Source organism: Phyllostomus hastatus, unplaced genomic scaffold, assembly GCF_019186645.2.
Source record: "Phyllostomus hastatus isolate PE091 unplaced genomic scaffold, TTU_PhHast_1.1 phas_scaffold_39, whole genome shotgun sequence".
Lineage (NCBI taxonomy): Eukaryota > Metazoa > Chordata > Mammalia > Chiroptera > Phyllostomidae > Phyllostomus > Phyllostomus hastatus.
In genome coordinates this window covers 30,860,382-30,878,099 of record NW_025334028.1, presented here as the reverse complement: position 1 = coordinate 30,878,099, position 17,718 = coordinate 30,860,382, and the positions used below count along the sequence as shown (strand labels likewise).

At 40.2% G+C, this 17,718-nt stretch overlaps 1 protein-coding gene across 1 annotated transcript; it reads left to right on the top strand.

Annotated features, from left to right (window-relative positions):
* The first annotated feature begins 1,082 nt into the window (after positions 1-1,082).
* On the top strand, positions 1,083-11,563 carry PLA2G12A (phospholipase A2 group XIIA). Its single transcript, XM_045820282.1, has 4 exons — positions 1,083-1,511; positions 8,106-8,182; positions 9,191-9,356; positions 11,286-11,563. The coding sequence occupies exons 1-4, from the start codon at positions 1,304-1,306 to the stop codon at positions 11,402-11,404; spliced, it is 570 nt and encodes a 189-aa protein (XP_045676238.1). The 5' UTR covers positions 1,083-1,303; the 3' UTR covers positions 11,405-11,563.
* Positions 11,564-17,718: the final 6,155 nt, after the last annotated feature.

Genomic DNA, 17,718 nt, shown 5'->3' with positions numbered 1-17,718 from the left:
GGTGCCTTTTTCTAACTGCCCAAAATGCTGCATTCCGATAAAGCAGTGCTCTAAATGTGAGAGATCAGAAGTGCATGGCACAGGGCAGGCACTCAATACAGAAGGATATAATTCTGAAGAACTCTGCACTGCACAATTACTACAAACTCAAGAAGCTTCTTACCGGCACAAAACGCCAACTTAGAGTTTATCCGTAATTCTTATGAAAAGGCCGCATCTATTCCCAACGCTTGCAATACTGCTCTGGATCTTACTGTAAAATTCTTGGAAACTGTCAGGATACTAACATAACCGTGTATTTATAGCTCTGGTAAAAATTACTGCAATTGTTATTTAAGGATACTGCGCAGTACGGGATAAAAACACAGAGAAACGTCACTGGTGCTATCAAGTTTCAAAAATATCTTTAGTAGGAAAAAAGTAGTTTCCATAAGAGTTTTAAAAACTGCACTGAAGTGTTAAAACTGCTTCTCCCTTAACCGAGGAAGAAAACGTGTGGTTTTAATTGCCAAACCATTTTCTTCCAGAATTTCTAGACCATTATCTAGCTCACTATCACCCTCGTGAGTCAGTACCGCCTCGGCCTTGGAGACGTGTTAGGCTCTCCGCTCCCCTGACCACGGCCAATCGGGCAGGAGAATCAAAGACCCGCGAGACTCCGGCCTCTGCCCATGTCCCCGGCAGAATCACGTTTTTAAATCCGAAATCCGGCTGGACCCTTCGCAGCGACCTCTACAAGGGGTCACGGGGGCTCAGTTCTCCGACGTTGTCCACACCCAGATACGCTTGTCCCTCGGGGTGGCTCGGCAGGTCAGTTTGGTTCACCGGGGTTGTCCAGCGGGAGGTACTCTACAGTCACTCAGGGAGCTTTTAAAAAGTACCGAGGCCCACTGGCTCCTGGGACTCCCTCAATCGGCCCTCAGGCGGTGGGGAAAGGTCCCGAATGAGTATTTAGTCAGTGCGACCCCCTTAAGTAGTAGTAACAGCACGGCGCAACGCCTCCGGGTTTGACGCCAAGACTACGTGGGTGTGCACTACTGCCGTCCGGCCCACGCACCCCGCCCCGCCTCTCCGCTGCCCTTCACTTCGGCGCAGGCGCTCAGGGGCTCCGCGTCCCTGCGGAGTGTAGAGACTGCATCAAGGGCCCGCCTCCCAGCCGGGAAGGAGGCGTGGGCTGGAGTCTAGCCTCGGCTGTGGAGCTGGGGGCGCCTGCCGCTGCATAGGGCGCCCCCCGAGGCCTTGTAGGGGCGCGCGGCTCCTGGGACTGGTGGTCCGAACTCGGACGCGGCTGGGCGTTGCGCGGATGGCCCTCCTTCGGTGTCCCGCGCTCGCTCTCCTCCTCCTCGTCCTCCCCGCGGTGCTCAAGTGCCAGGAAGAGGCTCAGCCCGCCGACTGGAGGGCCACCCTGAAGACCATCCGCAACGGCGTTCACAAGATCGACACGTATCTGAACGCCGCCTTGGACCTCCTGGGAGGCGAAGACGGTCTCTGCCAGTATAAGTGCAGTGACGGTGAGAGGGAACTCCGCACTGCGAGGCCCGAGCTTCCAGGGGCTGCTGGGGGGGACGGAGGGCGTGGAGTGTGAGATGCGAGGCAGACCTTGACTCTGTCCTCTGGCCGTGGGAGCACCTAACCACTGCTAGAATCTTGCCATTCTTGTCATTCAGCCACCTAGTTACAAGTCGCACCTCTATTGTTAGAATGTGAGACATCGCCTGAGAGTGCACTCTCCGTTATGTTTTCATTGCTTCTGAGTTTTCTTTTTTTGTTTGCTGTTGCACGAAGTTGCCTAAGAACTTGGTGACGTGCGCATCAAGGGAATGGAGTGGAAAACAGTGATTTTAGCCCTATATTTTAGCTCCTTAAATAAGTCAGCCTGGACCTGCAAAGCATACTGAGAATTTTAAAGTCATGGTGGTTTAACTTTCTCAAGAATTGGATTTAACTTTTTTTTTTTCTGCAAAGCTACAGAAATACATTGCGACCTTTGTACAGACTTTTGGTGTACTCTATTGTTGAGAAAGAGTTCTGATATCCCTTCTATAAAATTAATCTATCAAAACTTGACAGTAATTTTCTTTCCTTGGATATCATTGATGCCTGCTCTTCGTTGTTGGTTAATATAGTTGATATTAATATAATTGTTTTATGCTTTCATTTTTTTAAACTTTGTGTTTGAGTCTGAGAACTTGTTTGGTATTTTGGGTAGAGATCTTTCTTGTAGTAGTTCAGATAAAGTACTTGGGCTTCTCTTTGGATATTCAAAATGCTAAAATAATACTTGGGAGATCATGTTTCCAGCAAGAGTAGACAACTTCTGGGCCTGTTAATGCTTGGCACCTCAAAAGAATAGGGAGCTCAGTGACTGGTGGTGAAACCAGATCGTGTGTAGGAGAATTTAAAAGAAACCTACTATATATCATGTAAAACTCTGATGCCACCTGCTGCCTGTAATTCTCAACATAATTTCTAGTTTTATGTTAATGGAGTTAAAGAATGAGCTAGAGCTTATGTAATATGATGTTGTAAACTTTTCATTCCTTCCCTAAATTTATGACCAAATGTTGCCAGTATGCAATCTGGAAAGGTGCTTTTGTTTTTGTAGAGCTTGTAGAGGACCTTGTAGAGGAATAAGTAGTTTGAAGATTAAATGCTTGCTTTTCCTCAGGCAATTGTCACAGTTTTACTTCGTTATCCTCATTAATTATACAAATATTTGAGTGCCTGTTGTGTTAGGTGTTCTACTAGTTGGAGATTCAGCATTGAACAAAACAGGCCAAAATTTCTGTCTATGTAGCCTACATTCTAGTGGGGAGAGACAGTCAATAAACTAATGAAGAAGTAAAATAAGCCAGATGCGCAGTGTACGTAGATATAAAGTACTTGAAGAAGGATAAAGCAGAGAAAACACCAATAGCAGTGTTGGAAGGGAGTTTACTCTTTTGTATTGGCTGTTCAAGGAAATCCTCACTGATAAAGTAACATTTGAGAAGTTGGAAAATGGAGACGGTGATGATCTGGGGAAAGAACACTTCAGGCAAAGGAGCGGCAAGTATAAAGGACCTGAGGAAAATGGCTAGTCAAGATGACTCTGAAGGTTTTGACCTGAGCCAGAGGAAGGGTGTAGTTGCCATTTACAGATATTGGAACACTGGGAAGGAATAGTTCTTCATAAATTTATTATGTGTGAGTCAGAGGTTCTAGAGTTTATGTATTGATATATTTAAAATATCTCTGAAGTTGAATGGATACAATTCCTATTTAAAAATATTATTTTAATTTTCCTTTTTGCTTAATCCTTTTTTATCTTCCCACAAGTCGAACTAAATTTACCATTTGGAGTGTGGAGCAAGGTCTCCAGCATGAAAACACAAATGAATGTGATCATTTAGGGTGCTTCGGTGGAAATCCTTTTGTGTCTCATTAAGTACTGTCTGCATAGGACTGTGGTTCTAAGTCACCATGTTGATAATTTAGACATAATGAAAATTGTTCTCTAATTGCTGTTACTTGAAGAAGTCTCCCTGGAACACTGTTTCAACCTTTCTATATTCGGAATGCAAGTGAACAAATCGGAACCAAAGAGAGGCAGACAAATCCCAAAGCTAAAGGAGCATGTTTTTGAACTATGAATAAGTCATTCATTTATTCAGTGATTTATGTTTCAACAGGATCCTTTCGGCTGTTGTGTTGGAAATAAGAAGGGGTCAAGGAGGCAGGGGAGCAAGAAGGGAGGTGGCAGCATGACAGCCATAGGAATTCAGACAAAAAGATGGTGGTGGTTTTGGCCAGGTTGGTAGCAATAAAGGTGGTGAGAAGTGGTTGAATTTGGGGTGTATTTTGAAGAAGGAGCCTAAAGGATTTGCTGATGGCTTGGAAGGAGGTGGTGAGTAGAGTCAAAAATGAGAGGGAGGGAAATGGGAATGGAAAGTGTTGGACATTTGAGGAAAATGGGAAGTGAATGGACTAGAAAAGTGAAGTAGCATAAGAGCCCTGTGGAGATGCTGATCATGAAGTTCAAGTCTCCAGTGTTCGGGAAAGCAGGTTGGGATGCTTCCTACAAAACACAGTGGTAAGGTCTTTGTGTGACCCAGCTGCCTTCTCTGTATGCTTCTCATCCACTTCAGTATCTTTCAGGTCAAAGAAATTGGTCTGTTTGGAAGTATTTACATCAAATTTAGAAAAATCTGGAGAAAAGAACTATTGTCTCCATCCCTGCAAGTCTTTAGGTTTCAGCAGTCCACACAGCTGATAAGACATAAAGCATCAAGAGAGGAGCAGTTACTTATCTCAGAAAGCAAAATCAGTGAATAGTATTTTCATGTAGTTGTACACAGTGGATTTGTTTTTATTTTTTAAATAATTCTTCTCATCTAACATTCTTTTTCCTCAGCTTTCTGTATCTGCTTATGAGTTTTGGGGGACGGTGGCCCTAATACATTGTGGCTTTGATTTGACTCAGATGTAGTTTCTTCTATTAGTGAGTTTCTGCTTGTTTTTTATATTAGTTTGCTCAGGCCACCACAACAAAATACCATAGACTGGGTGACTTAAACAACGGGCATTTAGTTCCTATAGTTCTGGAGGCTGGAAAATCTAAGACTGAGGCTTGTCTAACACTGTTCTATGTTCCTGACTTGCAGACGGCTGCCTTCTTGCTTGTGGGGGTTGGTGGGGTGTGAGCAAGTGGGGAGCAAGATCTCTGGGGCCTCTTCTTATGAAGGTACTAATCCCATCATGAGGGCCTCATCTTAACCTAATCACCTCTCAGAAGCCCCTTCTCTGGGTACATTGGGGGGTTATGGATTCAACAAAGGATTTGGGGCGGGGGGGGGGGAGGTTGTATACAATGTAGTTCACATAGCACTTTGTAAAAACTGCCACCAGTAGAAACATTCATTTCTTTTAGATGTTCAGCAGCTTATAACACCATTTATAAAACATTTTAAATGATACTAATACATTTGTACTTTTGGTATCTGTACTAATCTTTAATAACCAACTTTCTATACAATTTGTTTGGTTCAGAAACATTTATTTATTTACTTATTTTAAAGATTTTATTTATTTACTTTCATACACAAGGGAAGGCAGAAAGAGAGGGAAAGAAACATCAATGTGTGGTTGCCTCTCACTTGGCCCCCAATGGGAACCCGGCCACAACCCAGGCATGTGCCCTGACTGGGAATTGAACCAGCGACTCTTTGGTTCACAGGCCAGCACTCAGTCCACTGAGCCACACCAGCCAGGGCAGAAACAATTATTTTAATTTACAGGTGAATTTAGAACATCAGAACATTTTAAAATATTTCAGGAAACTAATTACTTTCCAGTTTTCTGTGAAAGAGAGCTGTTGTTGTTACTGTTTATTTGCTTTTGCTATGGGTAAAGAATATTTTAATTTCAGCAAGAAATGTTTCCCATTTTTTTCATCCAGTAGTTTCTTGGGTGCTCACTATGTGCATCTTCTAAATGAGCAAGACAAAGTTTCTGTCCTCACAGAAACTCATTATGTTAATTTTAAGGTCGATAAACGTTAGGAAGAAGAATAAAACCAGCCAAGATGTATGGAATGGATATGGAAGGGAAGGGGTGCTATTTTAGAAGGAGCAAACAGGGAAAGACTCTCTGAGGAAGTGACATTAGCAGTTTTCTTCAAAAGAAACAAAAACAAACACACACTTGTTGCTACTTCTGGGGAGCCAGTTTACCAGCATTTATCTCATTAGTGTTATTATCTAGTGTTTCACGTATTCTAGAACTTGATTCTTTATTAGTCCATTTTATCAACTTCCCTCCTTGGGGCAGCTTTAAACTCTAGCCCTGTTTGAGACAACCACCTTCTCCATCCTTGGCTCTTCATTCTCGTTTTTGCCAGCTAATCTTCTCTGAACTATCTTTGTTTCTCTTTATTCTCCTATAGTGGGCATGGTTGGTTTTTATTATTTCCTGACTTAGCTTACAGCTGAAACATGCTAACTGTCCCAGGCTGTATTAATACAGGTACTTTATCCAGCTCCAAATAGGTCCATACTTAATGCAGTTCAGTTTGTCATTTTAAAGATGGGACAAACTAGAAGTGTTTGGTCTTTGGAGGATGATGAGCTCACCAAACTCAAGAGACTGAAGGAGGAACAGTAATACCAGTGTATCTGTTTATAATGAGGATAATAATTGCCATGAGGAGTAGCCTTCCAAGTCTTCTGCTCATTCATTCATCAACAAATATTTATTGAGAATCTAACCATGTGCCAGGCACTGTTCTAGACATCAGGGTCACAGAACAGAAATTTCTGCCCTCAAGGAGTTTGTATTTTAGTACTGGGGACAGATAATAAACAAAGTAAGTAGGTTAGTGGTACAGTATGTTAGGAGGTCATAATGTGCTGCAGATGGTGTGAGACAAGGCCTTGCTGAGAAGGCGAAGGAGTAACTAGGTATCAGGAGGAAGAGCATCCGTGGAGAGGAACAGCAGGTTTTGTGGCACTGTGACACCCAGAGTGTCTGTGTGGCAGCAGAGGACAGATGTGACGCAACGGAGTGAGGAAAAGAAGAGAGAGAATAGTAAGGAGATGAGGATAGAGAAGTGAAGGTGTACAGGGCAGGTTCACATAGGGCTTATAGACACTGAAAGGACTTTGGCTTTCATCCTGAATATGATGAGAAGCCATTGGTGGGGTTTTGGCAGAGGAAAAATTCCATCTGACATGTTTGAACAGAGTCACTCAGGTTCAGTGTTGATATTGGACTATAGCTGGAGGTGGGGCCGGGTGGGGAAACCGAAAGAGGGAGCCTAGTGCGGAGGTGATGGCGATAATCCAGGGTGGCTTGCAGCAGGATGGTAGCAGTGGAGGTGGTATGTCAGTGATTTCTATTTTGCATGAGGAGAAATATTTCTAAAGTACTTTTCAACATTTAAGGATGATGATAATGTCATCTTTCACATTGTTACTGAGCCGTTGGTGCTATCAGGGAGAGTGCAACTGGAGTAACGAAGTTCACCAGGTTTATTCCTGACTTTTCCCCTTGGCTGGCAAAGGGATATATTTGTGAAATGATCAGCTGGAGTCTGGGCTAGAACATGTAGTCCTATAAGGTCTTACAGTAGTGTAAAGCTTTCACGTGAAAGGAGAGAAGAACCCCTTATCGGCAGCTTTGCTTTCCGCCATTTCAGTTACCCTCAGTCAGCCTGTGTGTGAAAATGTTAATGGAAAATTCCAGAAATAAACAATTCACAAGTTTTAAATTGCACGCCCCTTTGAACACCTCACTTCATCTCATCACTTGGGCACTGTACCATCTTCCATCATCACAGAAGGATGAGTACAGCACAGTATGGCATTTTGAGAGACCATGTTTACATGATTTTTATTACAGCATATTGTGATAATTGTCCTACTTTACTAGTTATTGTTAACCTCTTACTGTATATGATTTATAAATTAAACTTTATCATAGGTATGTATGCATAAGGAAAAAACGTAGCACATACAGGATTCAGTATTATCTAGTTTCAGGCATCCATAGGATAAGGACTACTGTAATTAAATGATCATTAAGTGGCTATGTCTTCTTTAGCTTTAGGCTCCAGCTTAGTAACTGGTTAGTTAATTATTATTGAGATTTGTGTGAGATGGAGCATTGGCTAAAGGATAGGAAGATACAGTTCTCGTCTTAGAGGTTTTAATTTAAAAAATGTAAGTGTTAGAATGTACAGGAAAATAGGGCGGATTTCTTTCATACGTGTGGACCCAATCTAGCATGTGACCTCTGAAATCTCCAGAAGTCCAGAAAAAGCTTTTGTATGTTTTACATGGTGTAGGTTTACAAATACAATTACATTTTATGAACCACTGCCATACATCTTATGAGCCATCACAAATGTGTATACGTATATTTATACTTATTTCACTAAAAGAGAAATAAAAATAATAAGGTAGACAAATTAGCCTTCTGAATGCTCATCAGAGTAAAGACATACTCACTTATGTCAGCATCCAAATATTAAGTATTTCCAAGGCTAGTCTAGCACATTGTAGACCTTTTTGCATGTGTATTTTCTATCCTATTTGAAAATTAATTATGATACCATTTATATTTTATAGGATCTAAGCCTTTCCCACGTTATGGTTTTAAACCCTCCCCGCCGAATGGATGTGGCTCTCCACTATTTGGTGTTCATGTAAATATTATTTTTTATTCGATGAATTTTACAGTTGTTAGGTTATGTAATACTATTGATAATACAAAACTATCAATGTGTTCTTAGGCTCACAAATAATTTTACTTGTTGTAATAGTGATCAGGTTTATTATATTCTTTTATAGCTAAAAAACAAGTCCTGACAAAACTAAATATAGTAAAAGTCATGCTTTATTTTTTAATCTTGTAGATGTTAATACCATTTAAGTGATATTCCCTCATGCCACGAATATGATTTATTATATAAGAAATATTACTTAGGATGAAATGTATAGATAAGGCATAGTATTTTCTATATTAAAATTAGGCTAAGTAGGATAGCTGTGTGTTTGTGGTAGGGTAAGCTGGATCTGAGCCAAGTATTATGGGGAAAAATGTTTCTGAGAGTGATTCTTAGACACAAGGGTTTTACATATAAAGTAATTTAAATTAGTTAAAGATATGAACTATAGATTCAAAGGAACAGTATCTTTAGGGATTGGAGGAACATTTAAAGATTAAACCTCAAAACAACAAACAAAATTTGAGTTGTAGGAGCTTAAAAATTTTCAGTGACATTTCATATGAAGTACATTTTATTTGGGGGATGAGGTACAAAATACTTTGGAATATCCAAAAATCCCCCTCTCCCAGCTCCTGGAGAACTCTTTAAATGCTCTCAGACTTACCTTTCTATTTTTAAAAGGATGTTTTGTGCTTTGAGCAATTGGAAGTTGTGTTCGTTAGCAGCAGGTAACTGTAAATATTCTACCACTGCCAACGAGGGATCTCTAAGGAGTGACTGAGAGGGAGGTCACAGAGGAACGTGGGTGTGTGTGATGGCAATCAGGGAGAGAAATGTAAGATGGAAAACATGCGTAGGCAGAAATGGGTTTTAGAGATTATACAGCAGTCATTGTCATCGATTTCTCATTGATATTTCAGTGCAGAACTTCAGCAATGGAGCTTTGAATCTCATCAACAGTAATCCATCCAATGCCTCTTTCAGCTTAATATCGGCATCCCTTCCCTGACAAAGTGCTGCAACCACCACGACAGATGCTATGAGACCTGCGGCAAGAGCAAGAACGACTGTGATGAAGAGTTCCAGTACTGCCTCTCCAAGATCTGCCGGGAAGTGCAGAAAACACTAGGACTCACTCAGCACGTTCAGGGTGAGGGTGATCAGTGGGATGGGATGAGTACGGCCGTCAAGTTTCATTGAATGCTTTGTGTTTTAGTGCAGGACTTACCGAGAGAAATCTTGCACTCTGTCTTACATTATCTCTTGCAACACAGCCGCTTCAATTTTCTGAGATGAGGACTCAATGACTTTGTACCCTGAAATGAGTTACAGTCATAGAAACAAAAGGTGTTAGGAAACTGTGAGAGAAGGTTCTGTGAGGCAGAGAAGAATTCATGCAAGTTCTTGGAAACCCTGGTCCAGTGAGTTAAGAGTAGAGCACATTGGATTTAGAGTAGGAAGTTCTAGAAGACTGGAGTCTTAGCTCTGTCTCTTCACATGTATGTGTCAGGAGGGTCCCCCAAACCACCCTCAGGTTCAGTGGTTGGCTAGGCAGATTCAGGACTTAGTGTATAGTCGTGGTCACAGTAATGATTATCACAGTGAAGGGACGCAAGGCAAAAATCAGCTAAGGGAAAAGGTGCTTCACTGTCTCATATGTAAGTGAGGATGATGACCCCTATCTCAGAGTTATTGAGGAAACCGAGATATTTGTGGATTTACACATCACTGCACAGTTGCTGTCAGTTACGAGATTTCTTTACTATCAAGCCAAAAAATGTACCACACACTGAAAACAGGAAAGGCAATTAGAAGAGGCACAATAGGAAACTAACATTTTTAAGTACTTTGCATAACAGAGTATACTTTAGATATATTTTTATTGAGGTTTACAAAAGTCCAAAGAAGTAGGTGCTATTATACCCATTTTTCTAGGAAGGAAACTGAGGTTTGGAAAGAAGTAACTTGCTCCAACTGACATACTTCTGACTCTAAAACGTGTGTTCTGTCTACTACAGTATTCTGCAAACAGTCTCATCGATCTGGCTCTGAAACCCTATTAATAACTGTCAAAGAAGGAATCCCTACCCTAGGTGGAACTTGAACGCACCACCTTTGAATCCCCTTGTGTGCTTTCGGCCAAGGTAAACGTGCACAGCTGAAGCACCGGGGCATGTGTGTCCTGTTCTCTGATCTGAGGTCATACTAATGCCGCTCAGTGATGAAACCAAATTCCTTCCAATCTTTCATTTAATAATCACAGCCTCTACACTTCTGTGATCGGTTGTGTTCCTTAGTGGCACAGTCTTTTGGGGAACTTTGATAATGTAATGATTTTATAATGAAAATTTTCTTAGCCTGAGTATTTGAAACTAGATGTATTTGGACAACTGGAAGCCACTCTGTGCTGTCTCGCTACAAGTATAGTGTATTGAGATAATCTCACCTAGGTGGTCCAGAGTAAATCCATTTTCTTTTTTATAGGCTTAAAAAAAACTGTTAAACCCTACCAGATGAAAACCACTTTGATTCTTACCTCCCATCCCAAGCTAAATGTGGATATTGGTCAAAGAAACAGACTTGGATCCATTTACTTCGAGCATCTTAAATGATGTGTGGTCAGTTCTTAGAAGCCATTGGCCAGAATTAAATGTTTTGATGTTTCTCTGTTTTTGACCTTTATTTTTTCTGCACCAAAAAATCTCCCCTTGAAATGCAAATGTGTTATCAGGCATCTCTAACAATGATATTTTTCAGATGAGATGAAAATTAACAGTGATGAGCTGGTTGATCAGTGCTCTCGAGAGAGACTCATTTGTCTAGTACAGAAAATTGGGTCAAACAGTTGCATGCAAAGAAAAAGTAGACACACGGTCAAGAGGCTGAAACGAAGTCTTTGTATATGTGGATATATGTTTCTGGTATGTGAAGACTTTCACCAGCATGCACCTAAGTGCATGCACCTAAGTGCCCACGGTGGAGGTGCTGGACGCTGCACTGGTGGAACATGTAACATGCGTGAAGAGAGCACATTGCTTTGATGTTTCCCCACAGTAATGGCACTTTTCTTACTTTGCAGCATGTGAAACAGCAGTGGAGCTCTTATTTGACAGCGTTATACATTTAGGCTGTAAACCGTACCTGGACAGCCAACGAGCCGCCTGCTGGTGTCGCTACGAAGAAAAAACTGATCTTTAAAGAAGATGCTGCCAGGTGGTGACAGCAGATGAGGATGAAAGAACATCTGACCTTTGGCAAAGAACTAATGGGTTTTACAGCATAAAACTGCCTTATTCTTATTGTAAGACCTTATTTTGACATTAAAACTTCAAACTAAAAACAAAAAAAACCCTAAAATAGCCCTGACTGGTGTGGCTCAGTGGATTAAGTCCTGACCTGCAAACCAAAGGGTCACAGGTTCGATTCCCAGTCAGGGCACATGCCTGTGTTGTGGGCCAGGTCCCTGGTGAGGGACATGTGAGAGGCAACCACATGTTGATGTTTCTCTCTCTTTCTCCCTCCTTTCCCTTCTCTCTAAAAATAAATAAGTAAAATCTTTTTAAAAAATCCACAAAACTTCAAACTAAAGAAAAAGTCGGGGAGGTTATGTTCCTGGATACATTGCTGCCTTAGTGTGCCAGGTAGTCTTGACCAGTGTTGGGAAGAGGTGTGTGTTACCATATTTACAAAACAAAAAAATGAAGTCAAATGTCAAATTCATTATAATGTATGTTCAACATTATCTTATTTGGAAATATGGTGAGACCATCACTCAGAAGTGTTATTTGTCTACGCAAAAAATTTAAATATACATTTATGCCTGGAAGAACCTGACTTTATTTTTTTTATATTTTAATTAATACAAAATGTGCTATTTTTCTGTAGCCCATTGAGCATATGAGGAAGTCACATTTCTATTAATGACAGGACTAATTACAAGGACAAGGTCTCCATGTCTACTTGTCCTATAAAATTGGACCATTCGCTGGTGACCTCTTACGGAGCAAATGAAGATCAGCAGGTATTACATAATATGCCTAGGAAGTGATGTGAATAAAATTCAGAAGCACAGCCTCTCATTTTATGAACCACTCCTCTGACAAATGTCATATTTTGCTATAATCTTTGCCTAAATTGGAGAAAGATTTAATGAGACAAATGAAAAGTTGTTTAAAATACACATCATAGCATTATATTCTGTTATGCTTTGGTGTTTATTTTCTAACTTGCTCCTCATAGTAGATTCTGGGATATTTTTATTAAGTGAACTTAATAAGAATTGTTCATGATATTGTTGGGTGGTTTAAGCCTTAACTGTGGGGTCAAAAGGGATAGCAAAGCAAGATACAAAGAACTGTCTTTTATAAATCTCTCACTTACATGAAAAATTACTAACAGATGTTTAAGAGCAAATCCCACAACCTCAACTGCCTCTGAAAATATGGGTGTGGAGAGCTTTTCAGCCCCTTAGAAAGTTCAGCTGTGGTCCTTGACTACTGCTTGCTCACCGCTGGCTGTCAACTTTCCTTACCCCAGAATCCCAAGCCTTATGTATCTTTTGAGTAACCTGTGATCAAAGTTATTAAGACAAACTACTTGGAAAGTCAGAGAAATACACCACCAGGAGAAGTGGTTCTTTTTAAGTCATTACAGGCAGAATTTGGAAGAAAGAAAAATATGTTCCGGAAAAAAGGCCGCATTCCTAACTAAATACAGCAGGCCCTCAACATCATTGATGAGATGATACAGCAACTTAACTCTTGTTTTTACCAGTTAGCCTATGGTAAAACTGGCTTTGTTATACGAAGTTGCACGTAAAGTCACACAACCTATCGACAGTGTAAAGTCGTACTTACTGTATATGTCCTTGTTGAGAACCCAACGGCTACCCCAGCTGAGGTGGCGGTAGCTGTTCTGCTCAGAGATGTGTCCTCCAGCGGACGAGGCAAGTGTGTCTCCCTCCTCAGGGCTAAGTGAATAGACTGGGAATTTAATGTTTGGAACTCTTAATTGATACTTTTCAGACTTTTTTAAAGGTAGTTTTATTAGCCATTATCAATATTTAATCTTTATCAATATTTATTGTTGAAATACTTGACCAAGTAACTTGAAACTTGTAATAAATTCATTGACTTTCTTGGCAGCATTGGCTTTCTCAAGACAAACTCAGAATGTCTTTTTAAATATTTAATTCATTGTCATATATACAAAAATCAGTAGAAGCTGTTTTTATATGTTCAGGTTTTTAAAAACTTATCTTGGAATATTTTAGATTTACAAAAAAAGTTGCAAAAAATAATATGAAGCCTTCCTCTATATTTCCTACCCCTAATGTTAACATTTTAATATAACCATGAAACAGTTGTTAAGAAACCAACATTGGTAATTAGTATTAATTAAACTCAACTCTACTTGGATTGCACTAATTGTTCCACTAATGTCACTTTTCTTTTTCAGGATCCAGTCTAGGATACCACACTGCATTTAGTCATGTCTCTTCAACCTCTGGTCTGTGATGGTTCCTCTTTTTCCTTGCTTTCCTTGTTTTTCATAAACTTGATAGTTTTAAAAAGTACTGGTCAGATGTTCTGTAGAATGCCCCTCAATTTGGGTTTGTCTGCTCTTTTCCTCATGATTGGACTGTGGTTACGGATTTTTAGGAGGAAAATCACAGAGGTAAAGGGTTCTCATCAAATCATATGAGGAGTTGAATACTATCAAGTTGATGTTGTGATAACTTTAGATACTTGGTTAAGATAGTGTCTGTTAGCTATCTCCACTGTAAAGTTATTATTTTCCCTTTCCATACTTTCGTTCTTTGGAAGCCAGTCATCAAGTCCAGTCTATGGGAAGTGGAGGGTGGGCAAGATTACCTTCTACCCCCTGGAAGGGGGCCTATCTATGTGTAGTGCTTGGAATTCTTCTGTAGCAAAGATTTGTGCCCTCACCCCCATTTATTTATTTAATTATTTATATCAGTATGGACTCATGTATACTTTTATACTCTGGATAATGTTTATTTTGTTGCTCAAATCATTCTAGCTTGGCTATTGGGAGTTAAGTCAGGCTGGCCCCTGGGTCTCTGATATGCCCATCCTTTGGATCTTTCCATAGTTTTTGGCAAGAAAGTAGGAAAGTTGCTCCAGGCTCATCCTGTATATTCCCAGCCATAACGTCAACCTCTTCGGTTCTTTTTACTGGAGATTGATTTCGAATGGAACTTAGAAACCAAGATCTGGACACTGGATGTGCCTGTGGCTACCGAGTATCACCGCTTCTAGACACTCCCAGCAAACAGAGCTGTGCAATATATACAGGGTGGGACAAAAGTAAGTTTACAGTTCACATGGAAAATAATATAGTAATAAATAATAATACAAGAGTAAACTCTGTTTTTCACGTACTTAGAACTGTAAACCTACTTTTGCCCCTCCCTGTATGTATGTCAACATGTACACACCTAAAATTACCTGTGTATTCATAAATATACATATATTTGAGTTTATATTGATGTTTTCACTTGAATCCTGTGCCATGGGGCATATATTTAGATTTTAAGAATGGTATTTTCCCTATCCACAGAATAAATTCATTTAAAGAAAGCAAAAAAAAAATTTTTTTTAAGATTTTAATTACTTCTTTTCAGAAAGAGGGGAAGGGAGAGAGAGAAACACTGATGTGTGAGAGAAACATCAGTCATTGCCTCTGGCATGGCCCCAACCAGTAACCTGGCCCATAACTCAGGCCTGTGTCCTGACCAGGAATCAAACTGGTGACCTTTTGTTTCAGAGGCCAGTGCTTAATCCACTGAGCCACACGAGCCAGGACAAAAAGCCAAAAAGTTTTTAAAGCCAACCCCCAAAACTAGTTTTAGCAAATCTTTGTAAGAAATGTGATACTGATATTTTAAAATAATAAAACTACATTGCTTTCAAATAATGTATGCCTCTTAAGAATCTTTTGACACACTTCTTCCAGGAACAGATATGGCTGTATTCATTTCATTATGAGGTCAAAAGCAAATTAAGCACATTTTAGGGAGCAGTCTTTCCTTCACAGAAGCCCTAACTAGACTGGTAATACTAATTAAGAAGTTTTTGTAACTTATAACTAATTCTTCCTAATTAAGTACAAAGTGCTATTTCTGTCAGTATTTATAGAAGTACAAGATTACAGGGTCATTATTTTATCCTGGTACAAAACAAGAATAACATTTAATAAAATGAAGACAGTGGAGTCTTTGTGTAAAAATCTGTTTAGCAGACTGACTGAAGGAACTCTGTGGAGTAGAATGAGATGGATCAGGTAAGAGCCACCCACACGCACTATATAGCACTGTTCTAAAATTTGCAGATATTACCTGCTGTATATTTATTCAAGCTTGTGTAATGACTGGCTGTACTTGAAGTAGTCCCTTCAATTTGCGATTTTTTTCTCTCTGCTTAACCTTACAAAAACGGCCACCTGCTCAAATCGTAAGTAAAAGTGTGAGAATGAACCAGTGCTATAAGCACATGAAAAATAATTTTTAATAAAAAATAACGAAACCTGGATCAATAGTATCATCTTTGCAGACAAGCCACAGTTAAGTTTGTTTGTTTGTTTGTTTGTTTGCCACAGCCTTATTAGGTTTCCCCCCAATTTTTTAAAGCCTTGCTGGCAACTTTTCAAACATTTCTTTGTTGGCTCTCAAGTTTTAAGTGTAAGAATCAGAATCATAGAAATTTAATATTTCTATAATTTATATAGGAAAAAGCTGAAGGTTTAGTGAGGTAACATTGAAAAAAAGACCAAAATTTAACGTTTTAAAATTACCTCTGAATTTAATTTTGGTCCATAGATTTCATTCCTAGGATAGGTGACAGTTGGCCTTCAGGTTCATTGCCGTCCATAAAATTGATTGCTCGTATTATAGGAAGAATCAAACCATCCAGTTAACATTTGTGAACCCTGAGAAAGAGGATACCTACTAGGAATGGCTCCTGGCATTTAACTGGGTTCAAATTTTTTAAAAAACAAGCAAAAAAACAGTCTAGTGGCCTTTCTACACAGGGGTCTTTCAGGCACACTACACTTCAGGGAGAAACCTGCCCTAAACTGCCGTCCTGCAGTTTCTGCCCTCAAAGCCAGTCCTTATAAAGGAGTTCCTGGAGTCCTATTTCACCCAATAGTATTGAGGCTTTCCCCATCCAATTAGAGTTGTTGCTATATCTGCACCCCCTCTCCTTTTAAGCTTCTTCACTGTAACATTTGTTACAATGGAGCTGCAATAAAAGTAGCTCCATTGTAACGAATCAGAACAGTGCCTTTTGGATCAGTCACACTGTGTGAGGATTTGGAGTCTCATTTGCTTGAGGACAGACAAATCAGGGACCAGGGGCAGGGATGTCCATTAAGCTCCCCTTTGGCAATGAGAGGCACTTTCCCTTTCCCGGCAGGAACTGAAGACTGGTGTCTCCCTGGCTGAGATAAAATACAGAGGATGTCTTGCCAGAGCAGAGTGGAACAGCCAGCACTGCGAGAAAGCAGGCCTGCACAGGGCAGAGCCGGGCGCACCTTGGAAAAGCGGAGGTGTCTAGCCGGAGAGGGGCCTTGCCTCAGGGCTGCCTCACATCCATGCTGTTTTCATAGCTCTGGTATATTACAGTTGAGCTATTTTGCACTGAATAAAGTTTCCTTCTTCACTGCACCCCAAATTGGGCATTTTTGTTGTCATTGAATTGGCAAAACAACCATTGGTTGACACTTTCAGTCTTTAGTATATCTTTTAATACTACGGATTTTGGAGGGGGGTCTTCTTTGAGAAGGAAGAGAACTTGGTAGGATTCTAATTATTTCAGTGGTTTGCAAACATGAGCATTTAGCAGAATCACTGGAGGGCTTGTTGAAATGTGCTGCTTGGTAATAGGGAAACCAAAAGAAGGCAAATCCTGCTTTCAATTATAGTAAGGTAGTAATAAAAATAATTTATGGAGCTCTCCACAAGCCAGGCACTGTTCTGAGTACAGTCGTTTAACTCAATTGTCAAAACCACCATATAAGGGAGATATTGATCCTCTATGCCTTAACTGAAGAATTAGTAGCTAAGATAATGATTTCTGGGGAAAAAGTTTAAACCCTCACATGAGGACATGTTTATTGATTTTATAGAGAGAGGAAGAGGGGGAGAGAGAGAAACATTGATGTAGGAAACATTGATCAGTTACTGCCCATATGTGCCCAGACCAGGGATCAAACCCCCAACCTAGGTATGTGCCCTGACCAGGGATGTAACCTGCAACCTTTTTTTGGTGTACAGGACAATACTCCAACCCACTTAACCACCCAGCCTGGGCAATTTTTGGACATATTTTATGCTTTTAATGAAATGAACAGTAAATAGCATGGAGTGAGTAAAATCCTTCTCCTTTGATTTCATAGTCCATGTAATGAGCAAGCATGATTTTTGAACCACAAGCACATGTGATTATCAAGTTAGATTTTTTTCTCCCTAATAATGTGGTAACATAGAG